This window comes from Polypterus senegalus, chromosome 3 (assembly GCF_016835505.1).
Source record: "Polypterus senegalus isolate Bchr_013 chromosome 3, ASM1683550v1, whole genome shotgun sequence".
Classification (NCBI taxonomy): domain Eukaryota; kingdom Metazoa; phylum Chordata; class Cladistia; order Polypteriformes; family Polypteridae; genus Polypterus; species Polypterus senegalus.
In genome coordinates this window covers 275,798,050-275,818,895 of record NC_053156.1, presented here as the reverse complement: position 1 = coordinate 275,818,895, position 20,846 = coordinate 275,798,050, and the positions used below count along the sequence as shown (strand labels likewise).

The 20,846-nt window shown below is 38.0% G+C and overlaps 1 protein-coding gene across 2 annotated transcripts in view; it reads left to right on the top strand.

Moving 5' to 3' along the window:
• The window catches only part of LOC120526186 (C4b-binding protein alpha chain-like), a 47,419-nt gene extending 26,796 nt beyond the window's left edge, over positions 1 to 20,623 (top strand). Inside the window, exons 8-11 of one of the 2 annotated variants that reach the window (XM_039749216.1) lie at positions 4,934 to 4,993; positions 12,430 to 12,447; positions 15,872 to 15,895; positions 19,694 to 20,623. In XM_039749216.1, coding sequence (XP_039605150.1) covers positions 4,934 to 4,993; positions 12,430 to 12,447; positions 15,872 to 15,895; positions 19,694 to 19,770 — 179 coding nt within the window. In that variant the 3' untranslated portion in view covers positions 19,771 to 20,623. The remainder of the gene's footprint in view (positions 1 to 4,933; positions 4,994 to 12,429; positions 12,448 to 15,871; positions 15,896 to 19,693) is intronic. The other variant, XM_039749217.1, reaches the window with a different exon arrangement.
• Positions 20,624 to 20,846: the final 223 nt, after the last annotated feature.

Here is a 20,846-nt window from a genome sequence, read left to right as displayed (position 1 = left end):
TGTATGTATATATATATATATATATATATATATATATATATATATATATATATATATATATATAACTGCTCAAAAAATTAAAGGAACACTTTGAAAACACATCAGATCTCAATGGGAAAAAGAAATCCTCCTGGATATCTATACTGATATAGACTGGGTAATGTGTTAGGAACGAAAGGATGCCACATCGTTTGATGGAAATGAAAATGATCAACCTACAGAGCCCTGAATTCAAAGCGCCCAAAAATCAAGTGAAAAATTTGTGGCAGGCTAGTCCATTTTGCCAAAATTTAATTGCAGCAACTCAAAATTGTACGCAGCACTTTGTATGGCCCCTGTGTTCTTGTATACATGCCTGACAACATCAGTGCATGCTTCTAATGAGATGACAGATGGTGTTGTGGGGATCTCCTCCCAGATCTGGACCAGGGCATCACTGAGCTCCTGGACAGTCTGAGGTGCAACCTGGTGGCATTGGATGGACCAAAACATAATGTCCCAGAGGTGTTCTATTGGATTTAGGTCAGGAAAGTGTGGTGGCCAGTCAATGGTATCAATTCCTTCATCCTCCAGGAACTGCCTGCATACTCTCACCACATGAGGCCAGGAATTGTCGTGCACCAGGAGCCACTGTACCAGCATAGGGTCTGACAATGGGTCCAAAGATTTCATCCTGATACCTAATGGCAGCCAAGGTGCCTTTGTCAAGCCTGTAGCGGTCTGTGTGACCCTCCATGGATATGCCTCCCCAGACAATCATTAACCCACCACCAAACTGCTCATGCTGAATGATGTTACAGGCAGCATAATGTTCTCCATGGCTTCTCCAGACCCTTTCACTTCTGTCACGTGCTCAGGGTGAACCTGCTCTCATCTGTAAAAAGCACAGGGCACCAGTGGTGCATCTGCCAATTCTGGTATTCTATGGCGAATGCCAATTGAGCTGCATGCAGCTGGGCAGTGAGCTCAGGGCCCATTAGAGGACATGAGGCCCTTGGGTCACCCTCATGAAGTCTTTCTGGTTGTTTGGTCAGAGACATTCACACCAGTGGCCTGTTGGAGGTCATTTTGTAGGGCTCTGGCAGTGCTCATCCTGTTCTGCTTTTCCCAAAGGAGCAGATACCGGTCCTGCTAATGGGTTAAGAACCTTCTACGGCCCTGTCTAGCTCTCCTACAGTAACTGCTTGTCTCCTGGAATCTCCTCCATGCCCTTGAGACTGTCCTAGAAGACACAGCAAACCTTCTGGCAATGGTATATATTGATGTGCCATTCTGGAGAAGTTGGACTACCTGTGCAACTTCTGTAGGGTCCAGGTATCACCTCATGGTACCAGTAGTGACACTGACCGTAGCCAATTGTGAAACTAGTGAAAAACAGTCAGAAAATATGAGGAGGGAAAAATGTCAGTGGCCTCCACCTGTTAAACTATTCCTGTTTTGGGAGTCATCTCATTGTTGCCCCACTACTGCACCTGTTGTTAATTTCAATAACACCAAAGCAGCTGAAACTGATTAACAACCTCCTCTGCTACTTAACTGACCAGATCAGTATCCCAGAAATTTCATTGACTTGATGCTATACTCTCATTAAAAAGTGTTCCTTTAATTTTATATTTTTATATATATACACACACAGTAACCCCTCCTCGATCGCGGGGGTTGCGTTCCAGACCGCGAAGTAGAAACCATATGTTTGTATGGTTATTTTTATATATTTTAAGCCCTTATAAACTCTCCCACACTCTTTAAAAAATATTCCCCGCAGAGTTATACAGCATAATCGCTTTGTATTCTCTTAGATATTAGGTAAGATTCATTGAAATTATGTATTTTAACACACTGTTTATATACAGTAAAACCTAAATATTATTGTAAAGATATTGAGTGTCTCCAATATCACATATGTTACAGCCATTACGATAGACAGGCCACCAGCAATAAATACGTACAATGGAAGAAAAATAGTATACAGTAAATGTATGTATGTTTAGTGTCACTGTACACACATGTACTAAGTACTGTAAGTAGAAAATTAATTATGGTTACTCACCAACAATGACACGATGACTTGTCCGATAACAATGAGTTTAATTTGACTGCACAACAAAGGAGAGCGTTACAGTTCTTCCAAACGAGCCACTTCAGGCGATTGTGTAGCACTGCCGTTGTTCTTCTTCCTGCAGTCTTCAATCCAAATCCCTAAAGCAGATTCCATCCAGACTACTGCCTTATTACATCCACTTACAACTCGTTTTGCACCCTGGTTAAAAGGACACTGCGTAGATCTTATATTCCTTTCCTACTTTTTAAATAAAAAGAATCGTAGCCTTCAACAAATCCAAAACATTTACCTTTTCGGCAGTCGTTAACATCTTCCGTTTGCGCTTGGGCACGGCCCCTGAAGCAGTAGCAGATTGTTTTGGAGCCATAATGAAGGGCTTGACTATGCACAAAGATAAACACAAAAGAGCACAACTCTTTACACAGCGAAACACGTTGATGCTGAATGAGCGAGACGAGACTTCCTGGTTAACACTGCATTCAGCAGGCAGGAACTTAACTGCGTGCTCTGATTGGTTAGCTTCTGAGTCATCCGCCAATAGCGTCCCTTGTATGAAATCAACTGGGCAAACCAACTGAGGAAGCATGTCCAGGAAGTAAAAAGACACATTGCCCGCGAAGCAGCGAAAAATCCGCGTTATATATTTAGTTATGCTTTCATATAAAATCCGCGAACGTCGAAGCGCGATATAGCGAGGGATTAGTATGTATGTATGTATGTATGTATGTATGTATATGTATATATATGTATGTATGTGTGTATGTATATGTATATATATGTATATATATGTATATATATGTGTATATATATATGTATATATATATGTATATATATATGTATATATATATGTATATATATATGTATATATATATGTATATATGTGTGTGTATAATCATTTCAATAGCTTCTTTCATGTTAATTTTAATCTCCTTCTGTCTACAAGTTGTGCTGACGAGAATTTTTTTCAGCATTTCCTTGCTATAAAACACTTTCAGGGTGCGAATGATGCCCAAATCCAATGGCTGAAGCACTGCTGTGCAATTGAGTGGGAGGAATTCAACGTGAATATTATCTAAATGTGGAAGCATGTTGTGGGCAGCACAGTTATCAATCAGAAGCTGAATCATCCTTTTCTTCTTCATATTGTGAAGTTTCTGAACTCTTTTTGGATCTCCCCCCACCACCTACCCAATGGGAATGACACGATGAAGTGCATCCTGAAGCGAGACTGTCACGTCTGTGGAAGATTGTCCATTGCCGGGGCAAGGCAACTGCAAGCTCACAGCACTGCAGTGAAGCACCACCGAAGAAAATCCTAAAAGATCATGGTTGCGCTATAAGTCCATGTCTTGTGCCCCCAAAACACGAGGCTGAGTCTTGGTACTTTAGCAAAACCAGCTTTATTCAGCTTGAAACAGGAACAGCACGGTTGTTTATTGTAGTGTGATCTACCACTCTCCTATACACACACAGCAGTCAGGCAGGATTGTGGCCAGGTTAGTGGCCAAGTAATCCTGTTCCCTGCATTTACAATGTTCCTTGCATCATCCATCGAGATATTTTCTGTTTACATCGGTGAAGAGCTGCAGAACAGCTGTGAGCTTGCTGTCGCCCTGGCAGTGGATAAACAGTGTTCAACAGACGCTGTGATCGCACTTCATAACGCTCTTTGGCGTGTTGTCCAGTTGGGGGAGGTCCCAAGAGAGTTTAGAGACCTCCCATTTTCTTGAATAAGTGCTGCATTAATAGGAATGTTTCCTGAATTTGCATCACTGAACCACATAAAAACCGTCTTCAAATGCAGCAGTTCGCATATGTTTGCAACCTGAAATTTTTTTTTTTTTTTTTTTTGCTCGGTCTTTCAAGAAAGTTGACAGTGCCGATGTCGAAATTCTGAATTCACTGGCAACGTCTTTTTTTTTTTTGCCGCAATCAAGAGCTGCAAAAATGTAGTGTGTTTGGTTTTTTTTTTCTTCTAATATGAACTGTTGTTTTTTTGTGTCTGCCATTTTTATAGGAGGGTGACAATGAGTTAAACTCCAATGGATGTTTTTGGAATGTTGACAAGCAATAAGCAAAAGGTATCACTGAAAACCACCAAAAACAAAAACAGGCAAAAAAAAAACAGTACAAGGAAAGTTCGAAGAAAGAAAAAAAAAAATGCAATGTTTCTTTTCAGGGATCGTTGTGCACAACTGAGCTGCGACCACAGAACTAACTGCTCTGTGGATGATTCATTCAGGCATTTCAAGGTCTTTTGGGCACTTCGTTGTAATGAAAGCATCTGCTGAATGTACTGTATTTTGTAGTAACAAGATTTCTATAGACTCATATGGGGAAACTGTCGGGACCATAAAAATACTTTGTTGTAATGGAAATTTCGTTGTAAAGATATTCATTGTAACGGAATTTTACCTGTACTCGCGTTGCAGGTCAGTCAAAATGGAAGGTGTCTAATGAGATGCTCAGTGTCTGACACTTGTTTTTTTGTTTAAATATTGTCAAATCAAATAGGATATTTTCTGCAGTTAAATAAAAAGACTGATTACAATTAGTATATGTGTGCTGCACAACAAATACAAGACCTTATTACCAAATTATTTCAGCAGGAAGTTAAATAAACCATGTCTTTATGCATGATGGTGGTGGGCTGGGAAAATACACAGGCAATAAAATAATTGTTTTAATTGATGGTGTGGGTAAAGTATTTATGATCAAGAAATGGTCAAGCACATTTATACAGTTGGTATCATTAGACTAACATTACAATCCTGTCTTTTTCTCTGTCTCTCTGTCTTCATGTTTATTTTTATCCTCCTTTCTTTTCAAGTGTAACACCCCCTCATTACCAATGTGTATTTTAAAATGCAGACTCTTCATCTACAACCAAAGGACCCAACAATGCAGGCACTTCCTCAGCAGCAGTGAATGGTAATTGCAGATCGCTTTAAATCTACCTCCTCTAAAGCTAATTATGTTAAAAACATTAAAATGGATGATTAGTTAGACTGAGGCAAATTATGATAAATAAATAGTTTTTAAGTAAAAATATACATATTAAACCCCTCAAAAGAGTTGTATCTTGATTATTTAAATAAATGGCTTATTATTTCTTCAATATACACTCACCTAAAGGATTATTAGGAACACCATACTAATACAGTGATTGACCCCCTTTCACCTTCAGAACTGCCTTAATTCTACGTGGCATTGATTCAACAAGGTGCTGAAAGCATTCTTTAGAAATGTTGGCCCATATTGATAGGATAGCATCTTGCAGTTGATGGAGATTTGTGGGATGCACATCCAGGGCACGAAGCTCCAGTTCCACCACATGCCAAAGATGCTCTATTGGGTTGAGATCTGGTGACTGTGGGGTCCATTTTAGTACAGTGAACTCATTGTCATGTTCAAGAAACCAATTTGAAATGATTCGAGCTTTGTGACATGGTGCATTATCCTGCTGGAAGTAGCCATCGGAGGATGGGTACATGGTGGTCATGAAGGGATGGACATGGTCAGAAACAATGCTCAGGTAGCCCGTGGCATTTAAACAATGCCCAATTGGCACTAAGGGGCCTAAAGTGTGCCAAGAAAACATCCCCCACACCATTACACCACCACCAGCCTGCACAGTGGTAACAAGGCATGATGGATCCATGTTCTCATTCTGTTTACGCCAAATTCTGACTCTACCATTTGAATGTCTCAACAGAAATCGAGACTCGTCAGACCAGGCAACATTTTTCCAGTCCTCAACTGTCCAATTTTGGTGAGCTCGTGCAAATTGTAGCCTCTTTTTCCTATTTGTAGTGGAGATGAGTGGTACCCGGTGGGGTCTTCTGCTGTTGTAGCCCATCCGCCTCAAGGTTGTGCGTGTTGTGGCTTCACAAATGCTTTGCTGCATACCTTGGTTGTAACGAGTGTTTATTTCAGTTAAATTTGCTCTTCTATTAGCTTGAATCAGTCGGCCCATTCTCCTCTGACCTCTAGCATCAACAAGGCATTTCCACCCACAGGACTGCCACATACTGGATGTTTTTCCCTTTTCACACCATTCTTTGTAAACCCTAGAAATGGTTGTGCGTGAAAATCCCAGTAACTGAGCAGATTGTGAAATACTCAGACCGGCTCGTCTGGCACCAACAACCATGCCACGCTCAGAATTGCTTAAATCACCTTTCTTTCCCATTCTGACATTCAGTTTGGAGTTCAGGAGATTGTCTTGACCAGGACCACACCCCTAAATGCATTGAAGCAACTGCCATGTGATTGGTTGATTAGATAATTGAATTAATGAGAAATTGAACAGGTGTTCCTAATAATCCTTTAGGTGAGTGTACATCCTACTGTCATGTGAAAAAGTCAGTACATTCGATGAAATGTTTTTTGTTTTTTTTTAATCTAAACATGTGTACATATCACGATTTGATCCTCATTTGAAATGTATGTTAAGATAAAGATGACCAATGATATATTGACTTTGCAGTAATTTATTCAGTCAAAATGTATCACACATGCCATTTCTGCCAATGGAAAAAGTCCACCTTTTGGATCTACTAGCTGATATTACCTCCTCAAGTAGTCATTTTCTACAACTGTCTGAGTCTCTTGACTTCAACTGGTTAAACTTTTTTCCCACTCCTCCATGCAGAATTCCTGCAGCTGTGCAATGTTCGAGGGAATGTTTTGCATGCAGAAACCATTTGAACATGTTGTTCTGGTCAAATGCTGTCTTTAGTTTTTGCAAAACATGCATTCTAGTACAGTGGCTAATGACCCAGAACACATTCTAGAAGTCCCAAAATTGAATAGGTGTTTATGAACACACACTTTAGTCTTGCAGTGATGTTTTCTGCTTTCTCTTGCCACACCTCCCATGTAGATCTAGTTTGTGTAGCCTCTTTCTAATGGTTGACTCATGCAGTTTGACCATCAGCAACAACAACAACAACATTTATTTATATAGCACATTTTCATACAAAAAATATAGCTCAAAGTGCTTTACATAATGAAGAATAGAAAAATAAAGGACACAGTAACAAAATAAAATAAGTCAACACTAATTAACATAGAATAGGAGTAAGGTCCGATGGCCAGGGTGGACAGAAAAAACAAAAAAACTCCAGATGGCTGGAGAAAAAAATAAAATCTGTAGGGATTCCAGACCATTAGACTGCCCAGTCCCTTCTGGACATTCTACCTAACATAAATGAAACAGTCCTCTTTGGATTTAGGGTTCTCACGGAAGGACTTGATGATGATGATGGTCACGTAGACTTCTGGCTTTTAATCCATCCATCATTGTTGGAGGCTGGAGCATCATGATGCTTTGAGTAGGTGGTGGTGGCTCAGGCCGCCACCACAAAGAAGCCGGAAAAAGAAACAGAAGAGAGAGTAGGGGTCAGTACGGATTTTAGAGCCACCATGAATAGTTATTACGATGAATTGAACATACAGAGTGAAGTTATGAAAAGGCCATGTTAAAGTAGTGTGTTTTCAGCAGTGTTTTAAAGTGCTCCACTGTATTAGCCTGGCGAATTCCTATTGGCAGGCTATTCCAGATTTTAGGTGCATAACAGCAGAAGGCTGCCTCACCACTTTAAAGTTTTTTGTTCTTGGAATTCTAAGGAGACACTCATTTGAGGATCTGAGGTTATGATTTGGAATATAAGGTGTCGGACATTCCGATATATAAGATGGGGCGAGATTATTTAAGGCTTTATAAACCATAAGCAGAATTTTAAAGTCAATCCTGAATGACACAGGTAACCAGTGTAGTGACATCAAAACTAAAGAAATGTGCTCAGATTTTCTTTTCCTAGTTAGGATTCTAGCAGCTGCATTCTGCACTAGTTGTAAACGATTTATGTCTTTTTTGGGTAGTCCTGAGAGGAGTGTGTTACAGTAATCTAGTCGACTGAAAACAAAAGTGTGAATTAATTTCTCAGCATCTTTCAGTGATATAAGAGGTCTAACTTTAGCTATGTTTAAGTGAAAAAATGCTGTCCTAGTGATCTAATTAATATGCGATTTAAAATTCAGATTACAGTCAACAATTACCCCTAAGCTTTTTACCTCTGTTTTGACTTTTAATCCTAATGTATCCAGTTTATTTCTAATAGCCTCATTGTATCCGTTATTGCTAATCACTAAAATTTCAGTTTTCTCTTTATTTAACTTGAGAAAGTTACTATTCATCCATTCTGAGATACAAGTCAGACATTGTGTTAGTGAATCAAGAGAATCTGGGTCATCAGGTGCTATTGATAAGTACAGCTGTGTGTCATCAGCATAGCTGTGGTATTTCACGTTGTGCCCTGAGATAATCTGACCTAACGGAAGCATGTAGTATGAGAATAACAGCGGACCCAGGATAGAGCCTTGTGGAACACCATACTGGATATCATGTGTCTTTGAGTTGTAATTACCACAACTAACAAAGAATTTTCTCCCTGCCAGGTAGGATTCAAACCAATTTAAGACACTGCCAGAGAGGCCCACCTATTGACTAAGGCGATTTCTAAGAATATTATGATCAATGGTGTCAAATGCAGGACTCGGATCTAAAAGGATTAGAACAGATAAATGTCCTCTGTCTGCATTCACCCGCAAATCATTTACTACTTTAACGAGTGCAGTAGCAAGAGGTCCCTGTACTTCTGTGATGAATTTCTGAAATTGTTCTTTCAGCATTTTCTGTTGTGTTCTTGGGCTGAACTTGCTTGGGTGGCCTGGTTAGGATTAGTTGTCAGTTGTTTAAAATCTTGTCCACTTGTAGATTTTTTTTTTTTCTTTTCCAAACAGTGGAATAGTTGATTTTCCGTTTTTGATGATCCTTTTAAACCCCTTCCCAGACTGAAAGACCTCTGCAACCTTCTTTTTAAAGGCTTGGGAGATCTCTTTTGATCGGGGCATGGTGATAATGCACATTAAAACAACAAAGAGCAAACCAGGGTAAATGTCAGAGTTAGTTTAAATAAGACCTCTTCTGACAAGATCCACTCTAATCAATGTCAAGGTCTTCTTGTCACATGTACAATATAATTCTTACTTGTATAATGTTCTTTGCAGACAAAATAATCAATGTAACTTAAATCCATGAATCACAGTAAACAATATTAAGCATAAAAATTCATACACAAGAATCACAGAAGATGTTCATTTTCACCTGATCTGGTGCACCGGATTCAAATTTGAGGTATTTGTGATAGTGACACACGTAAGGTGGACTTACTTTTCCCACTTGCAAAGTTAGCATTTATGTTTGTTTAAATTAAACTATAAAATATACAAGTGGTATGATATTTATTATATTATCTTTACTTAACAGTACTGTTGAAATGAAGATCAAATCTTAATGTAATCTTTAAAAAAAAAAAAACTTTTTCACATGACAATGGTAATTTTAAATAAATAAATAAAACACACCTGAAGTACCTGAACGGTGAGGGAAAAAGTCTTCCACAGACTTCTTAATGATCTGATTATTTATCTTTTTTTTTAATGATATCAAGATATCCACAGAAATCTCTTTTCACACCAGTGACTTAGATAGTCTATAAACAAATATTCCTAGTAACTTCTGACTACTTACTTTGGATCATGTGTCATTGAGGCCATTTCATTAGAAGCATGATTACCAGTTCAGGAAACATTTACAAAGAAAATCCCCTTCACTGTAATTAGGGTCTGTATCAAAGGAGTGACACTTCATAGGGGTGACATAACAAAGGAGTGACATAAATACTGTATTAAAGGAGTGATATTAAGAGTCACCTGCCACACACAACTAAAAGAACGCTCGCCAAAAAAATCGTCACCTCACCTACCACTTGGATGGTTGGTTGGATGGTTGTCACTCCTTTGAAATTTATATCTGAGGTTTCACTCCATCGTTATGTCACTCCTTTGAATAGGGCCGCTGTAATTACTGTACTACTCTATTTAACCTGTTATATTTGCACTGTTGAGACCTCCTTCATCTAAAATCTGAGGGTAAAAGGCTTGACCTGATTTGTCTTGATTTTAACCTTTAATGAAAAGTATTATTGCAATGATGGTGCTTAGACATTTTCATATCCACTGTTATAAATATTTTTAAACACAGGGTTTTTAAATCTGGGTCAGTGGTTAACTAAAATTAATGATAGAGAACAGTACGCACGAGAGCGGACAACTAATGAATGCTTACCTGTAAGTATAGTGCACATAATTCAGTGATGGATTAAGGAACGTGAGTGTTTTGGACCTCCAGAAAGAGAAAATGAGCTTGTCTGTACGATGCCTCATGTTTTATGTACCATGCGCCTGAAGTCTCTTCAGCTGTTAACACTTGGTGTAGTACCAACTCTGTCAGGCACAGAAAGGGGTGAGATCAATGAGATCAACCACTGCAGCCTGTAAGTCTGACATACCCAATGACTAGAAGTCACATAATGCGACATTGGCTAAATTGATCTCATATTTTTTTTTTTTTGGACTTGGAAAGAAGCAGTAATGGGAGATTTACCTTCATAAGAAATTTTAAAAATGTTAATATTTTTGCCTTATTTGCAAGCTCTTTTCTCATTTTCATACTACTTATATTTTTACTTGGGAGAAGTTTGGGAGGAACATTCGTGTGTGTGTATATGTATATATGTATGTGTGTGTGTATATATATATATATATATATATAACAGATAAAAAGCAACAGTTCCAAAGAGCGCTGAACCAAAACCGAATTACACAATTGAAAAGGCAGCAAAAAATATGAAGCGTCTGATAAGCATATTCATAAATGCAGCTACTGCGGAAACAAAGCACACGGTGGAAAAAGTCAATGTCCCGCTAAAGGAAGACAGTGTAAAAAAAACCCGTGCATGCAGTGTGTCAGGTCTCAGATAAAGAAGACGACGAGCTGTTTATTGATGCAGTAAGAAACGAATCGATGAATGAAACCTGTCATCTTTACAACGATTGACAAACACGGAATGTAACTTGAACACAACATATCCTACAAATACGAACCTGATTGAAAGAAATAATGATAATCAAATCCTTGATGACAGCAACACTCAACACTCACAAAACAAATACTGTATATTTGACAGTCATGTTACGTTATTTTTAAAATGTTCCCTTTTCTTTTTCTACCTTTTTTAACACACTACTTCTCCGCTGCGATACGCGGGTATATATATATATATATATGTATGTATGTATATATATCCCGCTCTACATACTCGAATAATGGATACTTTATTTGCCATCAATGATTGTTTTGGTAAAGCCATACTCCGTGTATTCATTAGATGAACGGTAAAAAAGTAAGAGCGAGGGGAGGATGACTCATTGAGGCATGCAGGCTGTAGTGCGCGTCAACTCTATCTGAATTGCGCGATCACATTTGAAAAATATATCTTTTCAAGTTCTATTTAGTCCATATGTGTCAAACTCAAGGGCCGCGGGCCACATCCGCCCGGCGTAATTATATCCGCCCGAGATCATTTTATATACTGTATTATTGTTATTAAATCCCGGGTATATGAAGCGCTGGTAACACAATAAACTACAGATCCCATAATGCAGCGCTTCAGCTGCCTTGCTGAACACTTACCGCTTACTAGAGTTATTGCGCACTGAGTTTGCACGGCGCTTTGGTGACTTTGAAGAACAAAAAAAGTCCGTCTACATGCGGCTCGAACCTTGTGCATGTTTGGTAGCACATATCTGTGTGAGAAGCTCTTCTCAGTGATAAAGACTAACAAAACAGCACACAGGAGTCGCCTCACTGATGAGCACCTGCAATCCATCCTGAGAATCTCCACAACACAGAACCTCACAGCAAACAGAAACGAACTTGTGGCCAAAAAAAGATGCCAGGCGTCCAGCTCTAAAATGACATATGAGCAAAGACAACTGAATGATTAGATTTTTTATTGCACGTAAGAGCGGGAGTCAACCGTTTTAACAAACAGCGTATTGCACTGATACGAAATAGCTGTGTGTGTATATATGTAGATATGTATGTATATGTGTATATATATATATATATATATGTGTATATATATATATAATATGTGTATATATATATATATATATATATATATATATATATATATATATATATATATAAAATTGTTTACTTTAAATTTTAACATTTTATAATTTAGCGTTTAATTTATGTATTTATTGTGTGGAACTGTTCCTGCTGGATTATTTTATTTATTATTTTTATAAACTTCAGTGTCTGAATTTTACATTAGACTTGCATTGACTATTTTGCCTTAAAGCGTGATGCATATTCAGCAAAACCATCACTAAATGGACATGCATCTCAAAGTGTAACTTGCTTATTTAGCCTCCTTTTTTTTCCTTTGCAGCCAGTGGCAAGGATGATGGTAAGTCTTATATTTTTAAATTTCTGAAAGCTTTAAACTGAGATTTTTTAAAAAACATTTCCAAATTGCGTTGAATAATCAACTTTTAGCATGTGTTTCAATATTAAAGGGCACAATTCTTTGTAAAATACTACTCTATTATCCAGTGGTTAATGTGTCTGCTTCATGTGTAATTTTGGGTACATTCTTTTATTAATCTGATTGACTTATAGACTGATAGATTTATAGAGCTGAATGAAAATCAAATGGGTTGAGGTTAGGGGAGAAAAAATATATAAAACTTTATATGGTACGTTAATGTAAACATTGTGAGGCAGGTATGCCTGACCCTTTTAAAAATAAGATTTGCTTTTACATTAACCAGTCATGCTAGGGGTAGTGCCAGAAGGCTTTGATAGAGACGGCTATGGATGAAGAGCAGTAGACTTTGGGGAGAGGGATGCCTGTGGGGGGGAAAAGGGGGAGAGGGATGCACTCCAGGAAAAACCTTTAAGTTGAAGTAACATTTTATATTTAAAGAAAACAAGTTAACTTCAAAATGTGTATAAAAATGTGTGTTTAGTTGTGTAGCGTGATAACAGTGCAGCAACTTCTGGTTTGTCCTGAAGATGTTTTGGGCTGGACATCAGAGTTTAGTGACCCGTTGCAGGAAGAGGTGTTCTGTAAGCCCAGGAAGATTCACGAATACAGGTGGTGACTTTCAGAGAGCAGAATAAATAGGTGGGCCATGCAGAAGATAGTACCTGGTAATTAGTGAATCACAGAGAGAGAGAGAGAGCACTGCAGTGGGAAGATAACTGGAGACACCTGACTGTGTTGCATGATAGGAGAACAGCACAAGAGTGGCCTTGTTTAGTTTCCACTTTGTATATATTATGTGGCATTGTCCCAGGTCTCGGCAACTGTTTGAGAATAGGACTAAGAGTTCTGTGTCAGTATTTGTTAGAATATTATATCTTGAGTCTGTTTTTTGGTAAAGAGCTTTGGGTTTCCTCTCACAACCTGAAGACCTGTAGGGTAGGTGGATTGGCATTGTTAACTTGGCCCATGTATATGTGTATTCACCCTGCTGTGGACTGTTGCTGTGTCCAGAGATTGTTCCTGCCATTGCCTGTGCTTGCTGGGATAGGCTCCATCTTCCCAATGATGCTGCTTAGGCTAAAGTGGGTTTAGAAAGTGAATAGATGAAAGGATGGCCCCAGGTAAAATGAGCCAAAAACATTGATTTTTTTTTTTTCTTTCAACAAGACAAAATAAGTTATTTAATGTAACAGAAACCTGTAAATACTAAAGCATCAGTATACAGTATATGGATCATTTGTGTGATATGTTTGAGGACAATCACCTAATGCACAGCCTATCGTGGTAATTGGGAATGTAGATGTGTGTTGTGGTTATTTTTTTTTCTTCTCTCTGTTGCTTACACGTGCCTGATTCACATGATTGACGCACCCCTTGTGCTATTGTAGGCTGCCACAGCGCAAGGATTAGTAACTTCACCATTTCTCCTGAGACTAACATTGACAGTTGCCACAATGTGAATATTGCTTAGGGAGCTAATGTCTTGCCTATTTTTGCACTTGCTCAAAATAATCTTTCCATTTTATTATACAGTTAATGTTGCATCACAGTGAAGATTCATGTGATCAAATTCATCAGGCATGTCACGGCAGTTAGGTTGTAAAGTGTTATCACGCATCAATTTTACTTACGTGTCAATGTCTGATGACCAATTCACATTGTTATCACTATTGCTTCGATTTGAGCATTGGTTCAATTCATCCTAAAACTGCTTTTATGGTTTTTTTGTTTGCCATTGTGTATTTTGTTGGAGGCTCTGCCCCACTCATGAATATTCATGAGTTGCCTTAGAATGCTTAAGCATTCTGGCACTTTAAAACTTTTTTTTTTTTTAAAAACAACATGATATTTTGCCCATTAGATGGCAGCAGTATACTGTTCCGAGAGTTATTTAGGCTTAGCACAATCAAGCTTATCATTACATGTCACCCCAAGCCTGACTTGGTCATAACTGTAGTTACATAGAATTACCAGCCTGAATCATACTCTGGTATAATGCCAAGGAGGTTTTAATAAGAGTACTGCTGCAGTGCTGCCTCGACTAGCGCTTTCATATTCTTGTTTTTTGTTTTTGGCCTCTTATTTTGTACCATTTCTGAGCTTCATTACTGTACTTGTTTATGTATATTACCATTTCTGATTTTACTTTTTTGCAAAAATACAGACTGTTTTAATCTGCTCCACTTCAATGTGAACCGTGATAAATATATCAGCAAACAAAATGTAAATGTATATACAAAAATGCAGTATTGAAAGGTAATCTCTGGGAGTTTGGGATTAAACTTGACATATTGTAAATGGCAGGTATTAAAAACAGCCATACAATTTGAACATACGTACTGAACACAGCTACAAGTAAGAGTGCAAAGGAACTAACCTGAATAAATTAATGTCTAAAGTTTCAAGGCTTACAGACAAAGTTAGTGTATTATATAGTGTAGCGGTGACCATATTACCTTGTGTGAGCAGGGACTGTTGAAACAGATTAGCCTACAAAATGGAGTGAGCCAAGAGACCGATGTAACTCCTAAATTTGTGAAGTTACAGAGAGTAAAAGTCATGAAGCTTGATGAGCTTTTGCTAAATATTATGTAATGGGATAGGAAGGCCAACTTTGAAAGATCTTGCATGTCAACTGGGTATATTTTTTGTAAGAAGTGTTCTTATTTCAGTCTTGGAGCGGTTACAAGATCTTTTTTTTTTGGCTGATCACAGATAGAATTTAATTACTTGCTGAGGGTCATACAGTGAGGCAGAAGCAGTCTTGATGTTTAAAGTTTGGTGATCCAGGAACTTGAAGTGGAAGGGCAGGAGAAAACTGCTTTATAAATCAGGGTTCTGAAGGCTCTTGATATGATAGGAGACCAGTGGAGAGATTGTATGATCAAGTCATGTTCTTTGGCTCAGGAATCTGGCAGTGGTGTTCTGAATGTAAACCTTACCAGTCCTGAACCCTGAAATTTATTTTCTAATAAGGTTAGAACTAAGAAAAGGGCTCTGACTAGGAAAAAAAGAAAAGTTTATACAGCCTGCATTGTATTAATTAAAACAAATTGTTCTTTGTGAGCTATTACTGAAGTTTGGTTTTTTTTTTTTTTTGGAGCTAAATTAGTGTATTTTCATGGTAAATGTAAAAACAACACAGAGTAACATTCTCTTGTCTCTTGTGTGTGCATATGGTTTTTATATGATCAATATATTTATAGATACATTGGAAATGTGTTTGTGTGCTTAACTGCAAGGGTCATGAAGTGCAATAATGTGATGGTGATGTGAAGTTGACATTCTTGTAAATGTCACTGGGTTCTTTTAAGGTAACCTGTTTTTCATTGTCCTTCAACAGATAATGATGCAGCTTTGATTGTTGGTAAGTATTATATCTTTTTAAACAATTATTGTTGTAAAAAAAAAAAAAATCGCTTGCTAGGTTGCTTTAAATTGTGAACTCCCAAGTATTATTTTTACTTTTGTAAGTATAAATGGCTTGACTTTTTAAGTTGACTGTTCATTCAGGGTGGTGTTGGTGCAGCATAGAATAGCGTTAGAAATGTTGGCACTTCCCAGTTTGATTGCCCACATTGGTGTAGTTTCATTATTTTCCATTGCATTTGATCAGCAGTCGTTATCCCATACCACACTACTTGCATATCAGCACAGTTCCAGCATCATCTTCTGGTATTCCAGATATTGTTAAAAAGGTGCTTTTTTTAAATCTAAGACTTTGTTTGCTCAAAATCTTTTAAATATAGAACATCCTTGAAAGCTGTGCCAATGAGATGCAGGCATCTGATAACCTAATTGATGAACAAAATGGCAATTGTATCCATTGAAAATGAAATCTACAACTCGCAAATAATGAAGTCTCAATACTTTCTGAATCCACTGTGTTTCTATTTGCTCCTTAACCACAGTTCTGTGGACCTTTTGACTCAGGAGAACATTTTAATAAGTGGACATTTTAAGGTTTATATTTGATTACCCCGATCTAGAATGAGAACATGAGTTATAGTTTGATCGATTGCATAAAACATGATCAATTTGTTTGAGGCCAGTAGCCAAGGGGCTGCTTTACACCCCAACAAAAGCTTTTCAGATGCACTTTGACCCAGTGAGGTCCAGGAGAAACATCTGATCAGTTCGCTTTAAAAGAACCTTCATTCAAAGGTTAGGCACAGCAAGACAAAGCCACACTTCAGCCAACAAGGCCTCAAATGTCACCAGACATGTCCTCCGGTAACCATACCTGAGTGGTCCATGTGAGAAGTTGTTTCAGGTCCGTCACCCATAGTGATGAAATTGTAGGCAGACACGAGGACCGCAGTGATGACAATACAATGGGGGAACACATGAGGCAATAAGACCGGATGTTGCGACAGTACGATATCGGGCCACAAACAGTTTCTGTGCTGATAACCTTCTTGAAGAATGGTGTGCGGGTGCTGCCTTGGCTGGATGCCTTTTGTGACCTTAACCCCCACTAGAGCTCCTTTTGGAAAGCTCCGGGATCACAACATTCATAGATGTGCCCCTTAGTCTGCTAATGGTAAGCAATTTCTTCAGGACCTTGTGCAGGAATTGGATAATGTTAACGACACTTTATTTGGAGTTGATCTTCAAGCTCAAATCAACTCAAAAAATGAACATCTAGTGTTATAACAAAGCCACCTGACTTTGATTATTGTTGTAAAGCACAAGTGTTCTCAACCTGCAATGCCACCATGTTTGAAATAATTACATGAGAAAGAGTCAACTTCTGTAAAGGATATAAAAATGGTATCCATTTTAAAATGGGACTGCAGGTGATCTGAAGGGAGAAGATTAGGCACACAACAAGGACAAGTGGACTGTTCATTCAGCGTGGTGTTGGTGTTGGCAGCATTGAATAGCAGTAGAAATGTTAACACTTCCAGTTTGACTGCCCATATTGGTGTAGTTTTAAAAAGTTGACTGATCTCTCCAGCTTTATAGCACCAAAGCTGAAGCAGAGTGTTTTGCATTTAATGTTTTTTCACGTTGGATTACATTTGCCAAACAAGCAATTTTTCATTCCCTTAGTGGTCATTAGAGTACTGCTTTCTGTAGTGAGATTTCTTTCTGGATAACACATTGGAGACAGCGACAGTGCAAATGAATGCAAAGTTTATTTTTATATGGTATGAATAAACTTCAGTTCATAAATTTTTTTTTTTTCCTGATAGCCAGTCAAATTCAGCAGAGACAGATAAGTAAAAGTACCTCTATGAAGACTGGCTAGCTGTTGTTAAAGCCTAACACCTTTGGCTCATATTTTATAGCCATTGAGTTAGGATACATTTTGTTGTTGTAATATTTGTCTATCTGTTGTTTTCCTCACTATACTGTTAACAGAAATGTTGAATTGTCGGCCAACAAGTTAGCCTCGACCTACGTAGCTTTCATATTTTTTTTTTTATAGAATTGGATGACTTTAGACATTTTAAACGAGTGACATAGTTGTGAGGCAATCCAGAGTCCTGTGTTTTTGTCCTTGTTAGGACACTGCCTTTGTGAAGCTTTCATATACTCTCACTGTGTCTCTGCATTTTTTCAGGCCATGTATGCCCATTTCCTCTCACACACCCCAGAGAGCTAAACATTAAGTTAATTGGAATGTCTAAACTGGCCCAGGATTTTTGTGTTTGCACAAGTGTGCCCAGTGCTGGACTGGTGCCCTGGTTAGTTCTGTCTGACGCTAATATAGCTAAGGCAGGTTAAACAAACAGTTGGGGTAAAGATTTTTGTTTAAAAAAAAAAAAAAAGAATGAAGTCTCGGTTGAATAATTCATGTTCTGTAACTGTGGCTGTGTGGTGTTTTATTCACATTAGTATTAATACAATAAAGCCGATGTCACATTACATTTAAGTCATTGGGTATGTCAGACTTGCTGACTGCGGTTGATCTCGTAACACCAGATTGTTAGCTTAAACGACTCAAAATCAGTGGGTATGTCAATTTTAGCAACTGCTTGCCGATCTTCCACCACAGTTGTGTTAGCCCCTTTTTCTGACTGCCAATAACTTGCTGCCTAATGCAGTTATTTTTCCAGTCTATCGTGGCATGTTAAACACAACACATCAGACAGACAAACTTCTCTTCTGTTTGTTAGGTCCAAAACACTTGTATTTCTTATTCCATGTCGCTGCATTATATGCATTGTACTTTCAAATGAGAATTCATTACAATATTCATCGTCCTGCACACAGGGCCCACCCGTACGACTAAAGTTAAAATAAAACCTGTTGGAGTGACTTGAGGCGACTCGATGTCACAGAAGTGCATCACCGACTGCCCCCAATTCACTAAAATTATGTAAATGAAGGCTACAATAGGAAGTTGCTGGCCATAGTCCTCTAATGTGACACAGCCTTAAGAGGTGTTTGCTTGTTCTTGCATTCATAACTTTCTAATAATAGGAAAATGTTAAGTGTAAAAGGTCTGTATCCTTGTTACCTGATCAGTTCAGAGACATTTATGCTTAACATGGGTAATGATTGTGGAATGCTGGCAGCCCGTAGTCTGTCAGTTCTGGCAATCAGATTGGAGATCGCTTCTACCCATCAATTCTCGAATACCATCTTTGCCAATATATGGTTACCAGAAGCCTAAGGCTGTGCCAGCATCATTGGACACAAGGTGTGAACAAACTGGGAATGGGACTCCAGTCTTGTGTACTCAGCCAACAATGGCTTGTTTAGGGACATCACTTAACCTAACAGGTATGTTTCTGGGGGGAAAAGTGGAGAGAACCTGAGAAAAAAAATTGTGAAATGAGAGGAGAAAGTGTGAACCGATGTGGCTGGGATTTAGTCGAATGTCCCTGCAACTGTGAGATCCCACTGTCAGCCAGTGTAGTCTAAATTCTCCAAGATAGTTGTTTTTAACTATTTTCACTTTCTGTAATTATTATTGGATGTCTACAATTCAACATTAATTTCCTAAAGATTCGTTCATCCCCATTGTGACTTGTGTGTGTATGTTTTTGCTTTTAAACTAACACTTTAGAAACTTGACTGCTTGAGTACTAAACATACTTTGTCAGCCCAGGTCTGTGTGTTGTACCATATGAATATTCTTACACTAAACCTTCTGTTGTGTGGAAGTGGTGCTTTTCACTCTCAAAACCCCCTAATGCAATTTGTTTTTCAGGAAACCCTCTTCTTCTTCTTCTTGGACTGGCAGTATTTCACTTGATTCTGCTGGTTGGACAGAGTCCTGCTTTATAGGTGGACTTAACATTAATCTCTGAAGTTTATAAGTCGTCTGTCATGAAGAGGAGCTGTTGTGGTGTTTAGGTGGGTCACTTTTAAGGAGCGCAGACACTTCTCAATCTTTGATTCAAGCCAGTATAGTAATATGAGGACAAGTGAAGCTGTGCTCTTTTGTTTTGTTTAATAAACCTATTCTAGGGAATAGAATTGCTTTTTTGCACATAATGATTCTTGTTAAGTGTTTTGTATCTGAACAATTGTACCCAGGATTAAATGTAAATGCATTTTATTTGTAAATCTCTGGTATACTATTCCTTAATTGTTATAAAGTTGCTTTATTTGAGGTACGTTTTTAGTTTGTTTGACAAAACCTGAAACAGGAGCTTCTAACATAATTCCAGTCAAGTTTTTATTCATTATAATCACCATTATTCAAACTATAAAATAACATGATCAAGTATCCTGCATGTAAACACAGTTTGTCTATGAGCTTCTTATAAAGTCTTCCTAGGACACTAGTTGTGTTAATGTATACATCATAGTATAATAATGTTCCCACTCTGCAGCAAGCTGCTAGTGTAAGTGTACAAATTAAGAGAAAATTCCCGTGTTGCAGCTTGGCTTGTATCTTAACGCGTCACAAACTTCAGGTAGGACTCCCCACCATGTAGTAATTTGTGTTTGAGCCTTTCAGACACTGAAGATGTGAATTTATTTAATTACTGTAAATGCACATTTGGGTTTGCATGATAGAAGAATGAATTGGTTTTTATGGAGCTGCTTACTGCATTTTGGGGTGTGTCGTATATCATCAGACCCAAATGTTTTTTTAATATATTGTACATAATGTTTTGTAATTTAATATATTGTAGAGGACTCCAATGTTCTTTATTTTTCTATTACAATAAAGACAAACGACAAATGTGTTTCCCAAAGAAGATAATAAATTTTGATTGTTATAGTTCTAATTTGACAGCTTTGTCTTGTGTCTATTTTATATTTTTTAACCAATGTTTCCATTTTGTAAGGGGTCCTTTTAATCAAAATAACGTAACCCTCATTGTGATTTATATTTCTGACACTGACGAGCA